This window comes from Ixodes scapularis, unplaced genomic scaffold, assembly GCF_016920785.2.
Source record: "Ixodes scapularis isolate PalLabHiFi unplaced genomic scaffold, ASM1692078v2 PGA_scaffold2__306_contigs__length_199485367, whole genome shotgun sequence".
In the NCBI taxonomy this organism is placed as follows: domain Eukaryota; kingdom Metazoa; phylum Arthropoda; class Arachnida; order Ixodida; family Ixodidae; genus Ixodes; species Ixodes scapularis.
The window spans coordinates 126,909,910-126,937,106 of record NW_024609857.1 but is presented as its reverse complement, the minus strand read 5'-3'; the positions used below and the strand labels follow the sequence as shown (position 1 = coordinate 126,937,106).

Below are 27,197 nucleotides of genomic sequence, written 5' to 3'. Positions count from 1 at the left end.
AAAGGCATATGTGCCATTTAAGGCCACGGAGAACGTTATCTATCATGCGCTCAAATGTTGCCGGCGCATTGCAAAGGCCAAAGGGCATCACGTTGAATTCAAAAAGACCGTCAGTTGTAATGAAAGCTGTTTTTTCTTTGTCTTCTTCCTTCATTGGTATTTGCCAGTAGCCGGTCTTTAAATCCAGGGATGAAAAATATTCGGCTCCTTGTAGGGTGTCTAATGTGTCATCAATCCGTGGTAAAGGGTATACGTCCTTGCGAGTGAGCTTATTGAGTCTACGGTAATCAACGCAGAAACGTATGCTGCCGTCCTTCTTTTTTACAAGGACTACTGGTGAAGACCAGGGGCTCGAGGATTGACGGATGATCCCCTTACGCAGCATTTCTGACACCTCTTGGTCAATAATACGGCGTTCTGAAGGAGACACGCGATATGGGCGTTGGTGAACTATTTCTCCAGGAGGCGTATTGATCGTATGTGCTACCGAGTTTGTTGTGCTTGTGAAGGACGTGTAAACGTCAAAGCACGATTGGAAACGAGTTAATAAATTAATTAATTGCTTTTTATGAACCTCTCCTAGGTCAGAGTCAATGGCATTCAAAAGTATTTGGTTGGATATAACAGGCAACGTTGGAGGGTCAAAATGATGTGTTGATTCGAGCGAAGCAAGTTCCAAAGAATTATGTGGTTCAATACTTGCGACGACTGTGTCCCTTACGAAAAGAAGTGGCTGGTGTGTAACGTTACATACAGGGAGTACTGTTTTGGCTTCGGTAAGTTTAGATAGGGCATAGGGTACGATGAACCCGTGTGATAGCAAGACGGTAGACAGAGGAGTTACTAGAAAACTCCCCGAAAGGCTTGGTTCGCTCGAAAAATTCACCAGGAAAGATGCTAGCGGGGGAATGACAGTATCCTCACAGGCCCGTAATTTGGTTTCAACGATTATGGAATCAGACTCGCGGTTATTTGAATCCCCCAAACTGACGCCTTTGCAATTAATGACAGCTTCAGCAGATTGAAGAAAATCCCAGCCTAGAATCAGATCGTGTGTGCAAGACGACAAAACCATGAACTGAATGGTGTGGCACGTACCTTGTATGAAAACGCGAGCCGTGCACTGAGCGGTGGGATGAATGATGTGTGTGGACGCCGCCCGTAATGAACAACCATGTAGGGGTGTTCTAACTTTGTGAAGACGTAAGCAAATGTCCTCTCTTATCACGGAAGTAGCTGCCCCTGTGTCAACTAAAGCGTACAGGAGTAAGCCGTCGATATGTACTTCGATGAGATTGGATGGGTCAGAGGGAGGATGATGAAGACTCTCCCGTGACGCAGTTGCTGCTCCAACAACTGCGGAACCTACTTTCCCGTATTGGGCCGCGCGTCTCTCCTCGAGATCATGGGTGAGAAAGAGCGAGGATACGGAGATGGGGAGCGGCGCCGTGGAGCTTCCGGACGACGTGCGGGATAGGGATCCGGGGGTGGAGACTGATCCCGCGGCTGGTTCCAATACCCTCTGTTGTTTCGCTCTCGACTATAGTAGTCGCGGGTTTCGTAGTCCTGTTGTCTTCTTCGGCAAACTCGTGCCACGTGGCCGGTAATCCCACAATAATGGAAGATTGGACGCGGCCGATATCCCCAGGATCCGTAGTTGGGATAAGTGGGGCGGCTGCTTCAAGAGGGTAAAGGACCCCTGTTAAAAGCAGGCGAGATAGAAGCCAGAGCAGGAAGGTCCGGAATCAGTTGGGGAACTCCCGAAAAGAAGTTTCATCAGAAGTTCGAAGTCCATCGGTGACTTTAGGGGAAGTCTCTTTTGGTGTGACGACAGAAGCAATCTCCTGTTGGATAATGCGGCGCAACCCGCTGTCGTCGCTCTCAATTGTCTGGTGGCTTGCAGCAGGTCGGAGAAAATGTGAAAGTTCATCTCGTACAATTTTCTGTATCATTTGCTTCAGGGTATCGGTCGATAAAGAAGGCATGGTAATTGATGAGCCGTCATGCAGTGCTCGAACCTGAAGACGGGAGTTGCGGGCCTCATCCAGCCTTTGGCAATGCGTGGTGATGTCCTTAACAGTCGTGGGATTTTTACAAGAAGGACGTTAAATGCCTCTTCAGAGATCCCTTTCATTACATGGCGGACTCGGTCGGCCTCCGACATGTCCTTGTCGCAACGGCGGCAAAGTGCGAGGACATCCTCGATGTAGGAAGTATACGTCTCGCCAGAAGATTGAATTCGTGCTGTCAACTTTCGTTCAGCTACAGCTTTACGATTGGCGGGTTTGCCGAAGATTTCGGCTAGCTGGGTTTTGAATAGCAGCCATGTCACGATTTCATCTTCATGGTTGGTGAACCAGATCTTGGCGACATCGGAGAGATAAAAAATAGCATTCCGCAGTTTCGCCTGGTCGTCCCACTTGTTATAAAGACCCACTCGCTCGTAGACGTCCAGCCAGTCCTCCACGTCGTCCTCTCGGAGTCCGGCAAAGGTTTTGGGATGTCGGAGCTGGCTGGGGGCAGGGCTGACTGCAGCTGCAGAGGCACCGGATGAGGATTGGCCACTGCTGGTCATTGTCACTATTCGCCTTCTGGGACGAAGCTCCAGAGTGATGGAACGTCGCTACTGGGATCCTTACCCCGCACCTCCACCAATAATGTCAGGAAGACAGAAGCTCAACGACCGCTTTCAGTGATGATTATATTCGAACTGGCCCGCGGTTGCGAGCACGGGCCACACGAGCTATCGGTGATGACGATGATGGGGTAGATATGACGATGCCCGATGACGACGATGAGGGTCTTCATCACAATATATATATATATATATATATACGTTCAGCTGGTATTATCCGCAAACACCCCGAAATACTACGAGTTAATTGATTACTCGGCCGCGAATGATTTCTGTTTCAACTGAAAAGTGCGCTGGATTGTTCAATGTTCTAATGCATATTACAAATAATGCCGTCGAGTCGTCAGGGTTTTTATTCCTGTGATATGTGTGCAAGAAGCACGTTATGTTTACTGTGCGACAGAGATGGCCGAAACGTGATATTTAGCAATTTATCACGTTTGCTCCCATCGGTTAGCGTCGACTACCAAATGCAACCTAACAAAATGCTGCAACTCACGAGGACACTTTACCACAATGGTAATTTCCGATATAGTTTTGATAGAACAGCGCAGATGAACAGTCACACTCACATGCACACAAAAGGAGACAGACTCGCAGCGCTGACTTACAACTCAGTCCTATATTTCTTCTGCCTCAAATCTTCAACTTCTTCACCTTTGCCGTTAATGAGGACAATTTAATTTTTTTTTACTCACCAGAGACCAAATAGCCAATAAACATTAATAAATAACTAATAATTAAATAAATAAAATACAACTAAACTACGATTAAAAAAGTAAAAATTAAAAATGAACAATTAAGCGAAACATTTTCTTATCACTATTGGTGCTTTGATGACCCATCTCTAGATAATCCAATTCTTTCTTTGACAAAGCTAATGATGCTACACTAACACATTGGTTGTCAAACCTGGCTATTTTTTCAGCTTCGATGATCTCTCTTGTCAGCTGATTACCACTTCTGGCAATGACAGTGCAGTTACTCAGGTCCGCTGAACACCCGCAATCCCGGCAATGGATTCCTAGATTTCCTGATATTACTCTCTTTATGTTGTAATGATGTTCTCGTAACCGGTCATCGAGGCACCTCCCGGTCTGCCCGACATACTGTTTTCCGCTATAGCCTTTTTGTGGCTCAAAATTAATGTAAAAAGTTGGCTATTGCGCCTTCGAAACATTTGTGTTGCGCTCTGTACAAATATAGCTTTTGTGGGGCGATCAAGGTTGATCGTTGAAAGGCATCATCTCTCTCCCCACCGTTCGCCTGGCCCCAGGGGGACCACGTGCATGGCTCCCGCACTTTGTAAGGGCCTTACGCGTGGCCATTTTTAGAATTGGAGCTCTGGTTGTCGTTGTAATTTCTTGAAGTAGAATTCCTGAATGTTTTACCGGACGAGTGGCGGCGTCCCCTTTTAAGAACCTGCATTGCACTCCGTCCGTTGTGAGACGACAACAATGCATCTCGTCTAATCAAAGGCAAGGTAGATGGCACCGCGACGATTCACTAGTGGCGAGGTCAGAGGAAATACGCAGGCTTTATTTTTTATAATCACTCACAATTAAAAAAAAACAAAAAAAGGAGGACGTGGCGAATTCCGCTGGCATGTTATCATCGTTCTCTTCCCGATGATATTGCGGCATTCGCCGATTATAAGGACGAAGAACAAATCAAGAATTGTGAAGATGTTAAGCTACGTCCGATGGTTTCTTCAGCTACTCTCGACAAAAAGGTAAAAAAAAGGTAAAATTCACGAAAGCAAGCCGAGAGATAGGACAAGAAATCCGGTAAAACAGCGAGCTAAGTGAATGCCCTCTCGTATTTTTTCACTATCAATCCCTTCTCAGGTTATGTAAAAAGAAAGTTAATACACGAACCAATAGATTGGTGAACTGTACTAAGACCGCCAAACTCGCTTTGCTTTTTGAGCAGGAGTGGTTAACTGCTTTCGCCTCTGGTGGAAGATACGACATAGGGCATACAAAACAATGTCTCTTTAAAATAAAAAAAAAATAAAATAAAAAAAAAAACAAACAAGGAGGACTTTCACAGACAACCACGCTCTTTCATACAGCAACGACGAAGATTTACTTACGGGCACGCCAAATTCACAGGTTGAGTATAACGGGGGAGGGCTGAAGGAATGGAGGTTACCTCCCCCGTTCTGGTCAACGCGTGAATTTTTCGTGCCCGGAAATAAACATTCGTCGTTGCTAAATGAAAGAGTGCGGTTGTCTATGAAAGCGATTCCCGTTTTTTTATTTCTATTCTAAGTATCCATAATTACTACACGCTCGCCTTAACCAGCCGATGCCCCAATGACAAACTTGGAGAACACAACATTATCAAAGCCAGTTCTGAAAACCCATAGAGATTCATTGCCGGGATTGCGGTCGTACGTAAAATCTAACCAACTGCAGCGTTCCAGGCCGAGGTAGTTATCAAATCACTAGGGATATTATCGAAACCGAAAATATAAAGCGGCTAAACGACCAGTGTGTCAGCACCTCGTCTCTAACATTGTCCGAAACGGAGTTATATTACTTAGCCAGATTTTCACACGGACAGAGCAGAGATTTAAACTAATTTTTTTAACGCGCCAAAAAAAAAAAAAAAAAGATACAGCGACGAAAGAAAGAAAAAAAAAAAAAGGAAAAACACAAACAGAGTTGTTAGTCGGCGCTTTGTGAGTAACCCCCTTTTTGTGTGCCCTGCAAACTGCGTTTCTGCTTTTGTGCGCTGTAACATCGGAGGACTCTAGGTGGTATTGCTTCTAGCGAAGATACTTGAGTGAGCAGGAGTTTTTGATAATTAGAATTTAAGTATTAAGCATAAAAAAGAGGAAGAGAATATATACAGAGAGAGCGAGCGAAGTAAAGGAGGGCGGTCAAAAGGCATGGCTACAGCAAACGGCTTAAATAGTAACAAAAAGAAGCGATGGCAAACTACTGCCTTTGCGTGAGATGATATAAAAATGCAATGTAAGTTCCATTCACGTAGCAGCATTTGACAATGTCTACCTAAGGGCCTTACGTCAAGAAACATGTGCGCGGTGCCACGACAACCGACTGTTGAGCCGCATTGGACATTTAGAGGTAAGAACTACGTTTAGAGGCAAGTTCCCGAAACGTACCCAGTTAGACTTAAACAAACACTAGCTGTGTGAACGTTACTCTAGTTTTTAGGTATAAGCGGGAGTGGCGAACACAAAATTTTTCATTTCAAACATGCACACGTTTCCTTCACATTTCGTTCAGATAATGCATTGCTCTGGACATTTCGAATCCGGACACCATCCTCGCGACAACTTCTCGGGGAAGTTGCGGTGTTCCGCGATACACGACGTATTTTGCCCCGCGAAAAAAACAGCAACATCGAAATAGTTTCGTTGTCTCACCTTGTAGGCGAGTTTGAATGGGCGTGTCATTTCGAGATCTCAAAGTAACGAGGAATAATAATGGCATAGTTGGCCCTACTACGGTCGAGGTTACAAATTCTGAAGCATAATTGAATTAAAATCACTATCTCTGCAGTTCCATATTGAAGATTTTACATCAGCGTAGAGACGCATGACATATTTTCGGCGTATTAGAATAACAGTTTTTTTCTGTAGTTCAGGCGGAAGCAGCATTTGCAAGGGTATTTTTTTTGTGTTTGCAACAATATAAAAAAAGTGAGGTAGACAGTAAAAATATTACGTGTCTGTTTTTCTTAAAACAAATTTGAACGTTGTAGCGTAATTGTTACTCACCAGAGAAGTAATAAAGTAGTTGTGGTACTCCGACATCATGTCCACTTGCTGAGCCTGCAACAAGCGAGAATCATATTTCTATTATGATTTTCTTTAAACAAAAACTCACACTTTGTGCGTTTTCTAATGCGGTAATTTAAAGAAAAACAAAGTTTCCGTTCCTGTGTGCACTCCGAAGCTGTTGGTGCAAAAATAAACAACAAATGTTCACTGATACCTTGTTTTTGAGGAACAAACATATTCGTGTCTTTTAGCCACAATAAGGTTCATAGTTAAATGTTGTCCATTCGAGAATATAGTTACAAAAAATGTGTGGTAATTTCGGAAAGCTGGAAAAACATCAGGTATTTTATTTTTAAGGTAATATTTAACCATTTATTTGTTGGGCAATAGTTATTTGCAGTTCGTCTTCACACAGTCAATCAGTTTTCTTACTTAATATACACGGTGTTTGATTTTAATTCGAACAGGAAGTTCAAAACAAGGGGTGGGAATTAGACGAGTGCCGTCTTCACCGCGTATTTATCAGGCTTGGGGGATGGAGGGATAACCGTCACGGTAAGGTGGCTAAGTATAACTAAAGATTGTTAATGAACTTTTTATTATTATGTTGCAACTTTTTACGGCTATTACTGCTCGAGGCCAGACCAATTAAAATAATTTGCGAAGATATACTAGTTTTTGATATATTAATTAATCAATTTTCACATTTTTAGCCGGATTAATAATTGCACGCAAAAACAGCGTTGCAAACTTTGCCTACTTCGAGGCTTAAAAAAGTGACGTAGGAGTTTCGGTCTGTACGATAAAAGCGCTAAAAGACGACGGACAAATGAAAAGACTACTAACACCACAGATCGTTCTGTGGTGTTCGTAGTTTCTAAACTTGTCTGTCTGTTTAATTTTTATCGCTTTTATTCTATACAATAAATCACCAACTGGCCTAAGTACCTTTCGGGCCATAGGAGCTGAAATTCGGCTTTTTTCTGTCGTTTTCTGCGTCTGCGGAACCAAAACCTCTATTATCCATCAAGTTGTCGAAAATTACGAGGTGTACGGAACCTCAACTTCACATTCCGTGACCAGATAGGGCTATAGCTCTCTCCAAAACTGGCAGGCACGCAATACGAGTATGACGGACTGTTTTAGCTCATACTGTCCGCGATAGTAACCCTTCTACAGTTCGTTTTAGTCCCGTTGTCACTTGTGTCGTCGGCGCACCCATCAGGGTCCCCGTGGCTTAATAGTGACGACAGTATTAAAAACGCCTGCGTCACTCTTCCAAGCGTCACTGTTGACAGGATTTGCGGCGCTCTTTTTGCGTGCCATTCTGAAGTCGCGCTAAAAAGGGACGAAATTCATTGATAAACACCTAAAAGTTTAATCAATATTGTCAATTTCGTGTCATTGATGTGGCTTCTAACAGCAATCGCCGTCAAAACTGCAATTACAACATGACCCCTAAGATCATTAGTTAAAAGTGATTAAAAAATGTAATTGATCAGCTATTTAACAAGACGATTATCACCTCATCGAATGTCCACCAAACCTGATAAATACATGTTGAAGACGGCAATCGCCTATTTCTCACCCCCTCTTTAAAAAGAAAAAAAAAGTTGTGACAGATATAATAACAAACAGATTGTATATCGAAGCTTACTGAAGCAAACAAAGAACGTTATGGCGGCGATACCCAGTATTTCAGATTAGGAGACAACCGTTTCCTCTTGAAGTTGACTGTGAAAGTACCAGAACGCCAGGCTTCCACCGATTCGGTTTTGCAAAATACAACGGTGATGCTAGTTGTAAGAAGTGGGATTGTTGTTTCGTTTGTTCCACATGGCTATTTTTCCTTCGTAAGTTGTAGCTTTGCACGCTGTACAGTTCATTTTCAGAAAATTGCTTCACGTTGCCGTCCCATGTAGTCCCTACCTTCACTAATAAAAGTCCGAACCACAACATTAATGTCTTTGCGGCGTTTGTCTCCGCAGGCTACATGCATAAAGGGTTCAGTTTCTAAAAGAGAAATACTTACGATAATTTAATTACAAAAACTAACGGTATCCGAGTAGGCGCGAAGCATGAGAGCGAGGAAGGAACACACGTGAACGCACGTGTTTCAGAGCCGTGTGAATCCGCTCCGTAGGCACGTCCAGGACGATGTTCTTGATGCCGCTCTTGCCGACATCCTTGAGGATCTTTCGGTATTCCACTCCGGACTCGAACTGCCGCACTACCACCTTCCGCTCGCGCATCAGAGGATCTTTCAGGATCTCTTGGAGTCGGATTAAGGCTGCAGAAGAACACGACAAATCAACATTATTTTTTTTTTTAAATTCTCAATAAACGTAATATTGTAAAAGCCTTTTAAAACAATCGGGTTATGTTTTCACAAGCCTTTTCGCTTTAGGAGGAATAATATGCTGTGCTGAATGCACGTGAACAATCGTTTATTGTATAGTATACGTGTATCTTAACCATCTGGGTAGTTTCGCGGCAACTTATACAAGGTGTTTGAATTTAATCCGAACATATTTTTGTTTAATCAAGGGGTGAGAGACGATTGGTCGTCTTTACCCTGTCTGTATCAGGCTAGGCGGATATTAGAGGATGGAATAATCGTCATAGTTAGCTGGCTAATTAATTGATATCTTTTAACTAAATTGTTAATTATTGTTTTTTTGGGGGTCATGTTGAAATAACAGTATTGATGGAAATTACTTTACAGGCCAGAACATTTGAAAGAATTTGCGAACATATAATATATTTGAGATAATGATGATACAATTTCACGTTGTTTAGGCGATTTAAGAATCGCGCGCTAAAAGAGCGCCGCAAGTCCTGCCCACAATGATTCTTAAAAAAGTGACGTAGTCCTTTCTGTCGCGTCGTCTCTCGTGTCGTCGGGGCGCCCACTAAGGGCACCGAGATAGTGACAACGTGATTCAAACGACCACGTCATTCCCTCAAGCGTCATAGCGGCCAGGGGCTGTGGCGCTCTTTTGGCGCGTGATTCTTAAATCGGGCTGAACAACGTAAAGATCAATAAATAATATTTAAAAAAAAACTAAAATTTTCGCAAAATATTTTTCTAGTCTGGCCTCCAATAGGAATTGCCACCAAACTGGAATTGCAACATGGCCACTAAACCAATAGTTAAAAAGTGAATTATTAAATGTTTGTTCATTAGCCAGCCTAATAAGACGATTATCCCATCATGTTATGTGCGCTGAGCCTGATAAATACATAATAAGGACGACACTCGTTTAACTCTCCCCTACATGAAAAAAAGATGTGTTCGGATTAAGATATAACGGCAGGTATACGATATTACATAATATTTACAGGTGGCTAATTAATGCAAGATTATTGTCACAGGTATGGAACTGGGCAAAGCAGTTTTGGAGAAATCTGGGGAGCAGAAAAAACTGCACTTTGGAGCAGGCTGGGAGCAGCAAAAACGAGGACAAGGAGCAAGTTGGGAGCAGCACACGAGTTTTAAGAATGTTAAAATAAAAACTAAAAATCCCCTAATTAAAAAAAAAAAAAAATGGTATGCAGACACTCCATGTGAACTTAACGGTAGTTTCAATAAACTTTTTAGTGGCAAACATTTTTCACAAAACTACGTGCTAATTACACACAAACGTATGAAGCAAAACTGCAGATGACTCTGGGACACCGTGACGAAACCGACCTGAAGAGGTAAATATAAACAGGTACAAATACCTTCCAATGCTCGGGATTGACTAGAAAGGTGCACCGAAGATTAAAAATGCAGGCACAGAAATGGTCTTTCAATTTTTTAGTGACTAGAGAAAGATAATAAATGTCCGTGCTTATATAAATCTATTAGGACTTCGTCAATTGCTCACGGATACACATCACGTTTTCGAGATTCGGAGCCAATTTCGCATTAGCCTCCGCTAACAGCACTTGTCCAGACCTAATTTTCTCTATCTCCTTTTTTTTTCTCAGACCCGACTCAATCAATGACTGCGCATGTTCAAGCATAGTCCGCTAACAGATGATGCGCTGTTCAAGTCGTCGCTGTCCTTCCTGAAGACGAGCTCTCTTCGTACTCGCTTCACTGTTCTCCCTCTTTTGCCTCCCGACGTCTTATTTTTCGACCTCTAGCCTTTCTGTGTAAACTTTATGAGACTTCTTCGCAGCTTGCGCACTTTCGTGATATCATTGCCAAATCACTTAAGGTAGCTTTTGACTTCGCGCATACCGTCTTCAAAGCGCAATCAGCGCAATCACAAACTGACAGCTCGCATCTTGCTCCGTCAAACGCCTCACTGCTCGATTGCCTTTGTTCCCAAGTTTTCTGCGCGGGACCGCGGGGCGAGCCAACGCGGGCTACGGGATTGTAATAGCCCCACGTTTGCTCCACTATTTAGATCTTCAGACGAAACGACTCCAGGACTTCAGAAAAGCACGGCGAGCATGCAGCAATGGCCGCTAACGTTGGCGGCAGCAACCTTCAGATACAGATCTTCGGATTCGGATCCACTGGCCGGAAGTTCCGGTATCAATGTTGCAAGCGGAAACTGCGAGACGGCTAATTTCGAAGAGGCTCGTTTATAATTCCAGTTTGGGCGCACCCTGGCGTAATTTTGTTCTTATTTATACTTTTGTGTCAGTGTGGCGCATCGAAAGTCATTAGTCTCATGGTTGCGCATTTAGCGCACAAGTTCCATCCCTGTTATTTTGCATGATACTTAGATCCTTAGTAAAAGTTGTCTACCCAAACAGAAGCCGTAAGTCTAATTGCTTGGTGCGCAGAATATCGACAATAATAAAATGATTATTGCTGAGTACAAGGATGCCTCAAGCCTATATTAGCACAACAAACAGTACAGTTTGCGGTGCAGACACTCAGTACAGCGTCCTAAGTGTTATAGCATATACATTAAGGCATTACTTGATCATCGTATTGGACTTAACTCCTTCAATTGGGTTGCGGTGACTATAATTTACCTTAAACTTAAAAAAAAAGACGGTGAAAGTATTTTTATGAAGAACACGAAGACAGCCGAACAATAGACGGATTCTAGGGATTAAAGCTCAGAATACGATTAAATCTAGAATTTCAATGTGTGCAGGGTCAATGAGCGGGATGCTTTGCTGCATCATTGTCCATGCGCATATCTAATTTTTCTTTCTAATCGCATTTTGAGCCTCGTCATTTGCTGGGATCTTTTTATTTTTTACCGTGATTGACCTTTTCCATGTTCTGCAGGAAGGTGAACTGGCAGGGATATTATAGAGCGTAGATGTGACTGAACGTACAGCTGCTCAAAGGAGGTAACCTCTGAAGTCATGCTCCCGCATCCAGTACCTCCCACTATAGTGCACAGGACTCCTGAAGTGTAGTACAGTCCTCCGCGCTCTCGGCACTTAATTAAAGGCAGGCATTTCTTCTCGAGAGTAATGTTGGCCGGAGGTAAGGCATTTTTAATTTCAGAAAACAACATTGTAGGTTCTCTCGTTAAAAGCGGAGCCCAATCGTCCCTCACCGTCGTTCTCTTCGTAGAGGATGGCGAAAGTCCTCCAGTCCTTGTGCTTGATGAAGTCCAGATAGGCCTTGCCGAGGGCTGCCGGGTGCGGGAACAGGTTCACCGAGTGGTTGTCGGGCCTCGCCCTATAGTCCCAGTGGGTCTCGATATGCGGCACGTCCAACACGTCGCACGCCGACCGAACCGCAGCGCTGGCTTCACCCGACTGTGGTCCGAACACCGCGGCCACGCCCTCTTCGAGTAAGGAGCACACCTTGCGGGACGCCTGCGGGAAGGACATCATTCGTCTTGTTGAGCATCGATAAAGAAACCATATCGAGGCTCAACGGGCAGCTCTTTTTGGAAGACCTCCTCCGTTTGAATGACGTCCTGTTGGAAGACCTCCTCTTAGAGGACCTCTTCTTAAAGGGCATTCCCTTAGAGGACCTCATTTTAGAGCACACATTCATGAAAGGCATTCTCTTAGGGGACCTCTTCTTTGGTGAGATCCTATTGGAAAACATCCTTTTGGAGGAACTTTGTTTAGAAGGAACCTTCTCTCGGAGAACATTCTCTTTGGTATATATAAAAAAAGAGCGTAAAGACGAGGACGAAGTAAAAGGTAACCTACCGGTTGTTGTTGTTGATTACGGGCTTTATGGCGCAAAGCTACTATGGCCATACTGTGCCAAGCTTGTTTGTTTGAAACATGCTCAGGACTGATTGATACAAATTATCTAAAAAGGTTTTTGTGACAAGGTTAAAAGTCATAGAATTCAAGTTACGACTCCAGTAAGAAGCCGGTTTCTCTTAAGTAATTTATGACACGATAAAACAGTACTATAGGAGTTTCCCAATTATCAGCACTGGGTGAAAAGGAATCTGGCGTGCAAAAAACTCGGGGAAATGTGTACGTCGTTCTTGCTCAAGCCCTGAGGACAGCCACAAAATGTGTAAAATTGTTAAACGCTCCCCACAGTCATCCCACAGGGGTGGGGCTTCCCTCTGAGCAGATGTTTGTGGGTGAGGTAGGAGTGTCCAATTCTAAGACGACACGAAAGAACTTCATGGCGGCGGGTTCCCGTGGGGTGCTCTCTCCCACTTACCAAGAACTGGTTTAATCCTGTGAGGTTTGTTTTCGCATTGCAGACTCCACTTCGATTGCCATAGCTAGAAAACTAATGATTTTACTAAGGGCTTCATATATTGAAATGGAATCTGTGAGGTAGTTGGCGGTAGGTGCTTAGAGCTAGGGCCAATTCGTCAGCTCTTTTGTTACCTAGAATCCCCATATGGCTAGACACCCAGCAAAATTTTGTCTCAGCCAAGCCGCAGACCACATTGTAACTTTGATTGGACAAGTTGTGTCAGTCTATTTTAACTTCCCTTCATTGAGCAAAGTGTGGTGAGCACACTTTGAGAATCCACGAATAAAATAGATTTCATCGTCTTGCTGGTGAGAATATACTCCAAGGCCGCCAACACCGCATACAGCTCTGCCATGTAAATACTTGCACATTCCTTGAGACGCTGAAGATTACTGAAGCCTTCAGAGTAAGCTGCTGATCCTACAAAATGCAATGATTTGGCACCATCGGTATAAAATTGGGAGTAGTTACCATACTTCTTCTGCCCCTCACGGAATCCTTGCTGAATCACCCCTGGGGAGATGTTATGTTTGTTAAATCTAGTAAAGTACCAATCACAAAAGAGGGGCAACATACTCCACGGAGCTTCATTTTCACACTTCTGCAAAAGGTCGTTCTCGTGAAGGGCGAGGTCAGGAGATGTACAAATGCCCTCAAGGCGAAGGCTTAAAAGCGGTACAACCATGGGCTTATGTTCGAAAAGACAAGCGAACCGAGAATGTTGCAAAGCACCATAACTTGAGTGATTTGGTTAGGACAGAATTCTGGAAGCATAAGTAACAACCAGATAACGTCGTCCGTGCCTAAGTGACATTTGATTAGTAGTAGTAGTAGTGCTTTATGAAGGAAAGGCAGAGATTTTAACCCGAACGTCAGTTCTAGTTTGCTACTCTGCACCGGGGATAGGGAGAGGGGGAAGGAAAGACATAGCAGTGGGGTAGGAATATAAGGTGAAAATTGTCAATGAAGATGATTATGATCTAGTGAATTATGTAAGCAGTCTCATATAAGATTCTCAGTCATTTAGAGTCTGTCCGAAAGTCCTGTGTCTCTCAGAAATCGTATTAGAGCCTCGGTGGCCTTCATAAACTGTTCGGTTGTGTCCCAGCTGCCAAGCATTTTGAAAGCGCTAAACGGACGCGAATCTATTTTTTGTAATGTTTCTTGAAGCGTTTGGCGTTCCTCCTCGTACTGAACACGTTGGCATAAGACAGGCTCAATTGACCCCTCCACCTCACAGCTGGTGCAATCCCCGCAGATGTTCTGTCCTATTCGACAGAGGAACTGCGGTGTATATGCTACACCTAGTCGCAGTCGGTGCAGAGTTGTTTCCAGTCGTCTTGAAACTCCGGATGGAACGCGAAAGGTTCGTTGGGGGTCTAGAGAGTATAATCTCCGGTCGTGTGTTTTTACGTCCATCCAGTGTCCTAATGAAATTGTCTTGGCCAAGGCTTGAACTTTAGAGTTGCTGTCACTTTTGGAGTAAGGTATCAGAATTGAATCGGCACTGATCGTTGACTTGGCGGCTCTGTCTGCTGCATAATTTCCCGGGATGCCACAGTGGCCTGGTATCCACTGAATAGAAATCTGGTGGCCCTTTACGAGGGCTTGATGGCAGAGAGCGGATACCTGATATGCCAGTTGGTCGTACGCATTGCGTTTCATGAAAGTCTGTATTATTTGTAATGCTGACTTTGAGTCACTGAAGATTGTCCATGGTAGCGGTGATCGAGACATAATGTACCGTATTGCTTCTCGTATGGCAGCTAATTCGGAAGCCGTTGATGTCGTTCGATGCCTTATCTTCATCTTGACGGTATGATTGTGGGCAGGTATGACCATTCCAATCCCAGACAGTGCTTCAGAGGACGACCCATCGGTGTATATATGTGTCGACAAGTCGTATGCTTCATTGATGACTCCTAATGTCAGTTGTCTGAGAACTGGAGATGGAATTGACGTCTACTTATGTATACCTTTTACGTATAACGTTATTCTCGGCTTCAGAAAGGTCCATAGTGGTATTCCTTCCCTCTGTACAGGAAATAGGTCACTTGAAACAATATTGTGTTTCGTTATCGCTTTGGAGAAGGCAGACTCTGGTCTCTCTGAAGGTAACGTGGCCAGATGGTGGTTCGGATGTCTTGTAAGGTGTCTTAAATGTAATCGGATAGTTTCTTGTATCATATATGCTTCAATGGGATACCTTCGAGCCTCCGCAATTGTACCGGACGTTGAAGCACATCGTGGCAGCCCTAAACAGGCGCGTAGCGCTTGGGCTTCAATGCACTGGATAGCTCGTATATTGCTCGCACAGGTGTTGTTCAGAATAGGTAAGTGGTATCTCAGAAGTCAAAGAAAGAAGGCCTCAAACAGTCTCTGTAGGCAGCCTACGGTGGCGCCCCATGTTGTACCACTGATAAATCGCATAAGATGTATTTTGGACGTCAATTTCATCTCGAGTCGTGAAACATGAGGCGTCCACGCAAGACCTCTGTCCAGAGTGAATCCGAGATAATTATGCTGCCAAACGCTGGGGACTGTTTCTCCACCGACGACAACGGGATATCTCTCCATATGCTCGCGAGAGAATGTCATAGCAGCGGACTTTGAGACGGAGATCTCGAGTCCACGCTTTCTTCGATATTGATGTATTGTCTTCAGAGCACATTGGAGTCTTGCCCGTATCTGAGGTCGTGTTACACCAGACGCCCAGATACAGATATCTTCAGCATAAAGTGATACGTGTACTGTCGATGGCAGTTCTTCAGCAAGATTAATCAAGACTGTATTGAATAAAATTGGGCTTAGTACACCGCCCTTTGGTACCCCTCTTGTTATGACATGTGATGTAGTGTTTCCATCGTAGGTAGATATGTAAATATTTCTCCTCGTCAAGTAACTCTTCAACCAGGAGTACATGCGCCCCCCAATACCAAGATCTTCTAAGGCGTGTAGGACGGCCTCATGAGTCACGTTCTAATATGCGCCTTTGATGTCAAGAAATACAGCTGTGGTGAGACGTTGCCGTGTCCTCTGTTGCTCTACAAATGATACCAGATCGATAACACCATCTATAGAACTTCGACCGCGTCGGAAACCAGACATTATTTCTGGATAATAATTGTTATTCTTTAAGCACCATTCTGGGCGAAAATTCAACATTCTTTCCATTATTTTTCCCATGCAACTAGATAGTGCTATTGGCCTGTAAGACGCAATATCGTATGGTGACTTTCCAGGCTTGAGAATGGGTACGATACGTGTTGTCTTCCATGTTGAGGGTATCTGACCCGTCTCCCACGAAAGATTAAAAAAATCAAGGAGTTGCTTTCGGCTTCGAGAGCCAAGATTTCCAAGTGCACTGTACGTGATTTCATCAGGTCCTGGGGTCAAAGCCCGGTTTGCCGTTGCCAGGGCTGCCCGGAGCTCTTCCTGCGTAAAGGGCAGGTTCATTCTCTCGTCGGATGATGATGGTACACGCCCTTGTAGAGAAGCATTAGTTATGTTAGAGGCCGCTTCATTTTGGGTGAGGTAGCGGCAGAAAGTTTCCGCAGCTTCGATTTCAGATACATTCAGGTGCAGAGATAAGACGCGGAAAGGATATCGTCGTTGAACTGCTCGTTGACCTCGTGCAATTCGCCAAATCCCCGTAAGTGGTTTTCTGGGATCAAATTTTGAACACTTCGTTCTCCATTTGGCAGTTCCAAGTTTTTGGAAGCGTCGACTTATCTTTTTCTGTGTTCTGCGAGATTCAAGGAGATCCTTCCTGTCTTTGGTCCTCCTGTATCGCCTTTCCGCACGGCGACGGACAGCTCGCAGATGCTCATATTCCGAGTCGATTGCAGTTCGGGTTGTGGGAACACTGTAGCTTCTTGTCGCAGCTTTTGTTGCAGCGACAATGGCAGTGCCGAATTCATGCAAACTGGTAGAAGACGTACAGAAGTCCTCCATCGACGCTTGATAGTTCTGCCAGTTTGTGCGATGAATAACGTGGCAAACATTTTGTCTTGAAAATTCTTTTATGGTGGTGTAGGTTGGAATATGATCACTTCCGCGGGTTTCATTATCTGAGAACCAGGTAGTGTAAGGAAGCAGTTCACGAGAAACGAAAGTAAGGTCGAGGCAACTGCTATACGTAGTGCCACGTAGGTACGTTGGGCAGCCATCATTAAGAATGTTTAGATGCTGTAGGTTCAGGCACTCGGCAAGTTTTTCACCTCGATGATTAATATGGCTGCCGCCTCACAGTGGGTGGTGAGCGTTAAAATCTCCTGATATGACGTAAGGTGAAGTACACGTCTTTAGTACACCCTCAAACTGGACTTCGTCGAATTTTGCACGGGGCGATATGTATGCCGCTATCACAGAAATGATGTGCGGACCATTTTTTACTGTTGCACACGCATATTTATTGCTTGCATGTTCTGGGACGTAATGATTGATGTAAGTAAGGTCCTTCCGAATAGCAAGCATGACGCAGCTGGGCCCATTGGATAGGAGGGATAGGGGGGGGTCGTATCCTGATAGCCTGAAATTTTTCGGAAGTCCTGGTTCACATATCACAATGATGGGAAAATTATGTTGGTACGTAAATTGTCGAAAATCTGACATATGTGTTTGAAGTCCTCTGGCATTCCATTGGAAGACCGTTGAGTCCTTAATAAGATTCTCTATTGATGTGCTGCCCATTTTCGCGCATTGAGGTTGTTGTTTACCTGGATAGGTTAGTTAAGAGAGGCATAATATAGTCCAATACTTGCAGAGCAAAGCCTGCCAGTGGAGACGTGCATTGCGCGAGGAATTCTCGTATGTATTTTTCCGCAGTCAGGATGATGGCTGACCAGATACCAAAGGATGTCGGTGATGACCGAGCTGGCTCCTTCGTTGGTGCTGTTTGTTTGCTCGAGAATTCTCCTGTTAATGCGTTTCTGTAGGACGTTCCTTGTTTGCCTCTTTCATTTGTGTTAGGGTGCTCGTTGCTACCCTGAGGGACCTCCATCACGTTGTGGGCTGCATCTCGAAAAGCCCGTACTTGGGTCAAGCTTTCATGTTGGGCTGGCATCTTGCCCAACGCAGATAAAGTTGCACCATTTTCCTGATTGGTATTGGCTTTGTTCGTGTTTACAGGTCGATTATGCATAGACTGTTGGGTTCTGCTGTTCTGTTGATGCATAGTTTCGCCCGCCGTTTGTGACTCAAAGGTGTCCGAGACAGTGCTTCGAGCAGTCTTATAGTCCATTTTCGTGACTTGGCGAAGGCGACGTACTTCCAGTTCTTTTTTACACTTTGCACATTGATGTGAAGTTGCCTCATGTTGCTTACCACAGTTGCAGCATCGGACAGTTGTTCGATCGTTGCAGTCAGTTCGCTGGTGCGGTCCAGAGCAGCGCGAGCATGTAGGTGAGTTCCTGCACATAGCCTGGATATGTCCGAAACGCAAACAAAGATGACATTGAATAGGCTTTTCCACAAATGGTTCCACTCTGTGTCGTACCAGACCCAGTAGAACATGTTCAGGAAGGCTTGCGCATGTGAAGGTTATTACAACTGTGGTTGATGTTCCAAGCCGGTGAGCAGAGGCAATAGGTGTGTTGTCTGTCTTCAGGTGTTCTCGTATTTCGGCGATATCGATTCCGGTATCGATCCCCTCAATGACTCCAGTTGCCTGAGTCTGTGAGCGAGGTTCAAACGCCCTGACTGCAGTTCCCAGCAGGAATCTCATTTTCAGCAGAGATGCGCAGCTTTCAGCGTTGCGGGTGTCAACGGACATCAGGTTAAGTCCTGATGTCCGAATACGAATGATGCCGGCTGGTGCTTTTGACTCAAGTAGGTCTGTTAGCTTTATCTCATTGAGGTTCGTGATGACTTTTGTCTGGTCCACAGGTGTGAAGATGACCGTAAGAGTCGATGGTGGAGCGTCGATGGACACGATTGTGCTACTGGTCGAGGATTCGGATTTGGCTTTTCGAAATTGTTTCTTTGCTTTCCTGAAAATCACGGTGCTGAAGCCCTCATCGTCAGTTGTCATACTATCGGCATCTGAGAAGTCCGGTCCGTGCTGCCCAGGGGTTAAGGAGTCGAGAGTCATTTTAGCGGCAGGTGTTAACGATCCGTCCTCGTTCGTGAACTCGCCTTCCACCGATGTGGATGGCGGGTTGGTTGCTACTGCCTGGAACATTGCAACTGGTTCGGTCATACTGTTCACAGGGGCCGGGGGCGGTTGGTCTCCAACTCCGGAGGGCATGCCGGGTCCAAGATCGGTGGATAGTGACCTCGGAGCCCGCAGTTATGGCATCTGAACAATTATTTAGACAAAAAATACCAGAGAACGCTGAAAGGCCGCTTCAACGTCGAAACACTTCGTCATCTTTTTTGACATTTGATTAGATTTAGCGTACAAGCTACGAATGGGCGATGTGCGGAAGCCACCTGTAGCAAGCCTTAAACCGAGATGATGCAGAGGATCTAACATTTTGAGCGCAAAGGATTCGCTGAGTCGTAAACTATAGCCTCCATCGGGCTTTTGCTTTCAGTCTTTTAAATTATATCCTATTTGAAGAAATAGGGTACCTCTGAAAGGTATCCCATGCCCTATGCTGCTTTCGTTCTTGTGGTGGCAGAGTCTTCATTCCACCAAGGCCTACACCTCTTGGGTAAATTTCCGGAGTTGCGAGGAATGGCGTCTTGGGCGGCACTTATGATATGCTCCGTAACATACAGTGTCGCTTCTTTGGGTGACAAATTTGCTAGAACTGACGGGTCAAGCACCGCATAAAGCTTAAAGAGTGCCCAGTCGGCTTTGTCCAGTTTCCACCTAGGGGTTCGTTTTAAAATAGTCGGCAGAGGAACGAGGCTTTCAATTACAACCGGGAAATGATCACTCCCAAAAAGGTTGTTTAAAACCTTTCAAGAAAAACAGGGAAGTAATCATGGCGATGAAATGGAGGGGTCGATGGATCTGAAGCAATTATGAGTGGAACTATAAAATGTTCGTTCTTTATTATTTAAAAGACATACGTCTCAGGAAAGTAAACAGCTTACTACAACAGCGCCACGAGAGTCAAGGCGCTTACTGCCCCACGTGAGACTGTGAGCATTAAAATCACCACAAACTAAAAAAAGGTGTTGGAAGTTGCTGAACCAATCCTCTAAGTTCATGAAGATGCAGTTGACGATGAGGTGGTAAATAAAAGGACATAATCGTAATGTGACGACCAGCGAGAACACGTACCGCAACTGCTTCTAGGGATGTACGCAGAGGCACTTCCCCACACGCTATGCCACTCCCTACAACAATGGCAACACCACCAGAAGAGTGGTCTGAATCAAGATTCTTTCTAAAAACGCGGTGACGATTAAAAACATTTGTATGTATGTTGCTAAGATATGTCTCCTGCAAGCACACAGCGATGGGCTATAGCTCATCAAGAAAAGAAATGAATGTCAGCAACATTTCGCAGGAGACTTCTACAGTTCCACGTCCGTATAAAACTATACGTGTTTATGTTAAAACTGGTTCAAAGTAACGACAAAAAAAAAAAAAAAAACTGCCCTAGGTGCCGTGGGGCGGTTTGGGTGTGGTTACTCGCGGATTGAGCTTTTTCTGGGATGACTTTTTAAGCCTAGCGTCATCAGGTGGGACCAAACGAGGGGTAGGAGGTTCACCAAGTTCCATCCGCTCCTCCTCAGGTTGAACGGCTGAGGGAGCAGCTGGTACGGGCACCTCCTTAGATGTCGAGGCCTCTCCTAAAGTCTGAAAACGAAACACACCCTCCTTCCTTCTGGGAGGGGTCTGAGTAACCAAGGCAGGCACATAGTTCGATGGCCCGTCCTTTGTAATGGAGGAGGCACCAGTGCCTTGTCCCTGAGGCTTGTGTTGCCGCCTGTCCTCTTGTCTCTCCTCTGTTAGCACAGAGGCATCCCTTGCTTGTGCACCATCTGGAAGCCCCTGTGGTTTTTTTGATTCCAACGACAGACGGAGTCGTGGAGTGAATCTTTGTGAGGCAGGGGGAGGTGGTGAAATTGCTAGGTCATTAGGACGGACCTGGGTTCCTACCGAGGACTTTGATGGCACACTCCTGCACGTGCCACCAAAGAGTAAGGCCTTTTCTGCAGGAAGGAGAATCGCTTCCTGGCTTCGGGGAACGAAATGTTCTCTTAAACTTTGAGTGTTCTAATTTTTTTTTCTTTGCATTTTTCGCAAGATCGGGAATAAGCAGGGTGATGTTCATTGCAGTTGATGCAGCAAGGTGGATTTGAGCAATTTTCTGCAGGGTGATCATTTTTGCCACACTTGGCACACGTTGTCTTTCCATGGCAGCTATGGGCGCTATGGCCGTATCTCTGGCAATGAAAGAAACGCTGAGGGTTTGCCACGTACGGCCGTACTCTACAGTTCAGATATCCCGCTTTGACTGATTCCGGAAGCGCCTTCAGCTCAAAAGTCAGAATGACATGCTTTGTCTTCATCTCTTGACCGTTCCGGCGAAAAGAAATTCGCTTTGCCGCGATGACTTTTTGGTCACGAAGGCCATCGACAATTTCATCCTCGGGGGATTATAGGTCATCCTCCGCTATGACGCCTTTAATAGTGTTCAAAGTGCGGTGGCGTGATACAGTAATCCTGTAGTCAGAAATCGAGTTGAGTGCCAGCAGGTCTGAGCTTTGCTGACAGGTTACAACTTCAACGAGGAGATCTCCAGATGGAATTCTTTTTGCTTTGAAATTCTTCCCGATTACAGGTTCAAGAGTCTTAGCAACCAGGAAAGGGGATAGCTTGGATAAAGGTTTTTCTGTTTCAAAGTGCGTGACGAGACATCGAGGAAACTTCTCCACAGGTGCAAAGGCTTCTACAACGTGTACTTCGGTCCGGACCCTTTTCAGGGCCCGATCAGGTTTTTTGTTCAGTTTGGAACCCATAAGAAATGGGAAGGCGTTCGGCATCTGTAGCGCACCACCCGCCACAGAACCTAACAGGGGGATATGTAATGCGCCATAGCAATAAAGGTTTTGACGACATTACACTATCAGTGCTGCCAAGACACTATAACCTAGTGTGGGTCCAGACAAAGGATCTATCGCCACCCAAGGTTAGCCTTTGGGTGGTCGAGCCCGGGGTAGGTTTGGACCCTTTGGAACCCGAGGGGCTCCAAAGGGTCCAAGCCTACCTCGGGCTCGACTCAACCACGAGGATGCCCTTTTCCCCGGACACGTGAATGCCACGAACAGCCAGACGTGGGCGGGCGAACCCGCATGACTCGGGGTCCGTTGTGACGCCACTCACTAAACACCTACTTTCACAGGTGCCCCCTGCGGGGAGGTAACCTACAGGACACGCCGCTGTGTCGTGTCGGTTACCTTTTACATTGTCCTCGTATTTGCGCTGTTATGTTTTAATTATATCTGCGTACCAAATAGCCCAAATTTCTACGTTAATCCTCCTAGGGGACTTCCTCTTGGAGGAGATTCTTTTAGGTGAAATCCTTTTGGAAGATATTTTAGAGGACCTCTTTTTGGAGGATCTTTTCTTGGAAAAACTCCTTTTGAAGTACCTTTCCTTCAATGATATTTTGGTCCTTCAAAAGGAGCTGTCGACAGCAGCCTTTAGATGTTTTTCTTGATTACCTGGAAGGAGTCCAGTCGTTCGATGTGCTCCACGCGTGCCAGGAGTCTGGAGCCTGCGGCAACGAACTGCGTTCCTGGCTCGGCCAGTCCCATGGTGTTCACGCGGTCCACGGCAGAACTGAACGCCATCTCGAGCACGTCATCGCCTGTCTCGAAGATCCCGCCTGTGGACGAATGACATACCACGTTTTAAGGTATGACGGCGTTTTTTTTTTCCGAAACTTTATTTGTACAGAGCTTTGTGTGTATAGATGTGCATATGGTAACCGCTTTGTGTGTATGAGCTAATTATTTGATTAAGAAACGCCAATAAGTAACCCTTGAGAGTACCATTACTGTAGGTTGGACAGGTTTTCCGAAGTGCTTGATACCCTTGACAAGAAAGCGCACACATAATTAGAATTTGTATTTCGTTGTCTATTGCAGGCCATTGAGAGGAATAGCTTTGACAGTGCATAGTCATGCATCGATCTTACCAGCGTCATCCTCGTCATTGCCTTTGTTACTGAGAGATAAGTGTATTTGAATGTAATAGACGTTGTTCATCTGTCGTCGAGAGCCCCGCTGCATGGTGTCACACTTTTTACTCGATTTTATAAAAAAAAGGAAAAACCGATTGCGTAAAATATTTTCTTGACGTAAAATATCTAGGCGCTTATACGGAATCACGTACGAAACAAACAGTGGAAATGTCGCACATCCCAGAAATGAATTGGGGATTAATTTACAAAACCAGGAAACCTTTCTCTAGCAGCTTAAATTTGTATTAAATGATCCGTGCATTCATGGACTTTCGTCAGAGACCCTAAATAAAGTACTTCTTTATGTTTCATTATAAAGTAAAATTTAGTCGTTTGCTTACCCTAAAACTTAAGAAGTCGCCCGGGAAATTATTTCAAAAATTCAAAATTCAAGCAGCCTTTATTTATCTATTTGGAAAACAACAAGACATATACTAACAAAAAAACAGTAGTAAACGTTGACGTCATTAAAAAGGCGTAAAAAAACACTTCAAATAACTTTGAGATGATGCGGGTGGAAACCTCGTGGTATTGAGAGCTCAATTTAATTTAAGGAGCTTGCGCTAGTACAGTGAGCGCGTAAGCGCTAGCTCCGGTTACGTAGATTTGAGGTAATTACGCTAACTTTATCAATTAATCCGTTAGAGTATAGGTTTACGGTCTTACTAATTTCGATAATGTGAAAAAAGAAAACACGATAGTCAGACAAACAGACCATTTTATCTTTTGATGAGCCCGGGACGTCAGAGATGCCCTCTGGTTAAAAAAAAGAAAAGCATGTATCGCGATCTTTATGGCCCGTGATCAATATTTCCGCATGCCTGCACCATGTAATGTTGTGGTTACCTTTAGCAATGCTCGGCTAACATGTGTTTTTGCATTCAGTGTCACCGACAAGTGATTAAACTGTATTAACGTGGTCTAACAAAATATTTGCACATTTGAGGCAGTTATTTAATGGGGGAGTGCCTTTCACCTCATCACAAGACAGATCTTGCATTCCCCAGATGTGATCCTGGTAGCAACGACACACAAAACAGTACTTCGAAAGACTGCTATATAATTTGTAATATTAGATCATATTTGCACGAAAGACGTGTATAGCTGTCAACTAATGTACGGTGATTTATACCAATTTGGGGAGTTTTAGCATATGGTTTTACCGTAAAACTATTTGTTAAAACAAAAAGAAATTTCAAACAAAAAATGAAAGCCGTTTACAACTCCCTGTAACGCCGAATTAGAGCGCAGCTCTTGAGGAGGAGGAGGGAAGGGTACTGGGGGGTGGGTCAAGTGACCTCGGGGGGCGGGGGGGTCACGTGACCTTGGGGGTCACGTGACCTTGTGGGAGTCACGTGACCTTGGGGCGTCACGTGACGTCGGGGGGGTTACGTGACGATGCCGATGACGTCATCAGTGACGTCACTGATGACGCCATCAGTGATGATGATGATGACGTTGCGGATGCCGGTGACGTCATCAGTGACGTCACTGATGACGTCATCAGTGATGATGACGATGACGATTCGGATGCCGGTGACGTCATCAGTGACGTCACTGATCACGTCATCAGTGGCTATGACGTCAACGGGGGTCACGTGACCTCGGGGGGTATCCCCAGGTCACGTGACCCCCCCCCCCCCCCGGGGTCACGTGACCTGGGTAGCCATCGTGACCCTTGTGAGGGTAACCCTAGTAACCCTTGTGAGGGCAACTCTCGTGACCCTCATGAGGGTAACTCTCGTGACCCTCGTGAGGGTAACTCTCATAACCCTCGTGGGGTTAACCCTCGTGAAGGTAACCCTTTTGAGGGTAACTAACCCTCGTAACCCTCGTGAGGGTTACGAGGGTAAGTAACCCTCGTGAGGGTAACCCTCGCGAAGGTAACCCTTTTGAGGGTAACTAACCCTCGTAACCCTCGTGAGGGTTACGAGGGTAAGTAACCCTCGTGGCCCTCGTGACCCTCGTGAGGGTAACCCTCATGAGATTAACCCTCGTAACCCTCGTAACCCTCACGAGGGTTACGAGGGTTGCGGTTACGCCGACGCCGACGCCGACGCCGACGCCGACGCCGCTCAAGCCGGGAACGAGCCCCTAAGAGCTGCGCTCTAAAAAGATACTAAAATTGCTGGTGTGAGAAAATGCTACTATCAATCATCGCGAATTAGTAGACTACGTATGTTGGCAGATCATCACTAGTAGTGTTCGACGATTGTCTTACCAATCTTGATGTCGGCATGAGCGGCCAAACAGCCGAGTAGAAGCAGGCAGAGTACCTCGGGGGTACCCATGGTTGTCGCTGGAGCGTCTCCCAGTCGGGACGTCTCTCAGCCGAAGGACTGCGGCATGGACACTCGGCGCTCGATCTGCATCGAGGGACGTCTAGCTGTCGAATCGCAGCAGGAATACCGGCGCTGTCAGACGAACGGGTTTTGGCAGCGTTCGTCTGCTGCGCCGTGACAGTGGACAGTCCGCCCCTCCAGAACAAAGGCCCGGGAGCCGAGCGAGCAATTCGTCATTCACATCTGCAGTACGGCGAGGCGGCTCGACAACATTGTGGTAAACTCCGCCCGTGTTTTATAGGAAAAGAAATAAAAATAATCATGCCTGATTCGAGGAGACGGAGTTCTGATACGGAAGATAGCTATAGTTCGACATGCTTGATAGCATCGCGGTAATGTGTTTTAAAAAAAAATAAAAAAGGTAATGCATTGCTTATAAACACAATTTCCACCTCAGAAGTAGAATACTAGGGCGAATGTTTAACTGTTCACGTTAAAAAGGTGCATAAAATATCTAGCCTTAATGCCATCGTATTTGTGGAGTGTTTGACCATCCCGGCGTTTGACGTTGAATAAACCGCCATCCAATATATGTTTTTTGTAGTGATTTAAAATAAAGGTTTTGCGAAGATGGCAAACTTTTGAGGCTACAGCTAAAAGTATACGTTCCTGGGTTTATTGTAAAACCTATATAAACTGTTCATTTGTAGGAAGCTGGACCTGCCCATGTAACAGTAGAGACATTGTAGGTTTGGATTATATTACTGCTGTTTGCTTTCTGTAAGAAATAAAGAGTTCGCAAAAGTTTTCATTAGCGCTGGCCTGAGATTTAAAACAGTTATAATGCGATTACTCACCCCACCAGCACCACGCTATCAGCGTCATCATTGACGTATTTTATTTGTTACATACTAAATTAAAAAGAAAATATCAAGAGACACTAAACCCAACTTCGTTGATAATGGATAGAGCGTACAACACGTTTCTTGAATTATTTAGACGGGCCGTTACTTGAAATGTATTTATAAAAGCATTAAACTTGTTAGAGAGGGGCGGAAGCCTTAGATGACTTCTGAGCCCCTGAGATACACATACGAAATATAATCTTTTAGAGTGATCTAATTTGGATCCATGATGTATTAAAATAATTTTTTAAAGATGTAAAGATGATTAAACCATGGAAATGAAACGATTAGTACAAACCTATAGCTCTGGCTTATTTTATACTTTACGCCTAAAAGGCTGATTTATAATGGGAACGTTGTTTTTTAATCCTCAAAACGTCTAAACAAAATATAGTAGTTATACCACCAGGGCAAGCTTTGAGTAGTTCAAATATGGCAGAAGTGTTTTTGAATATTGCCGCGCCCAGGGCTGAGAAAGCAACGCTCAGTCACGGACCTCCAGAAAGTTCTCGTTTATTCATGTACCGCATGTAACTTCTCTCATTTATTCCTGCTTTTGTTTTCTAGAAAGTGCGTGTTCATTCTCGCCCGATCACGCGACGCTCGAGCCGTTTTCGCCGAATCTTCGAGATAGCGACGCACTCTAGATAAGAGGCCGCCCGCGACCTTGTCGAGTCAGTTTTCGCCTCAGCGTTCGACCTTGCTGCTTCGCCGCCTTCGACGCCCGCGACGCTCTGTTGTTATTTTTCTATTTCCTTTTATTTTTGGCACAAGTTCGCCACATTAAACGTCTATTTCTTTCTGTGTATTTATTGTTTCTTTTGGTC

General features: G+C 44.9%; 1 protein-coding gene across 1 annotated transcript in view; it reads right to left on the bottom strand.

The window, feature by feature from the left end:
- The window catches only part of LOC120837042 (glutamate receptor ionotropic, kainate 2), a 40,996-nt gene extending 18,190 nt beyond the window's left edge, over positions 1-22,806 (bottom strand). Inside the window, exons 1-4 of the mRNA XM_040206199.3 lie at positions 22,663-22,806; positions 11,909-12,173; positions 8,501-8,679; positions 6,387-6,440 (exon numbers count right to left, since the gene is read on the bottom strand). Coding sequence (XP_040062133.1) covers positions 6,387-6,440; positions 8,501-8,679; positions 11,909-12,173; positions 22,663-22,791 — 627 coding nt within the window. The 5' untranslated portion in view covers positions 22,792-22,806. The remainder of the gene's footprint in view (positions 1-6,386; positions 6,441-8,500; positions 8,680-11,908; positions 12,174-22,662) is intronic.
- Between the last annotated feature and the right edge of the window lie 4,391 nt (positions 22,807-27,197).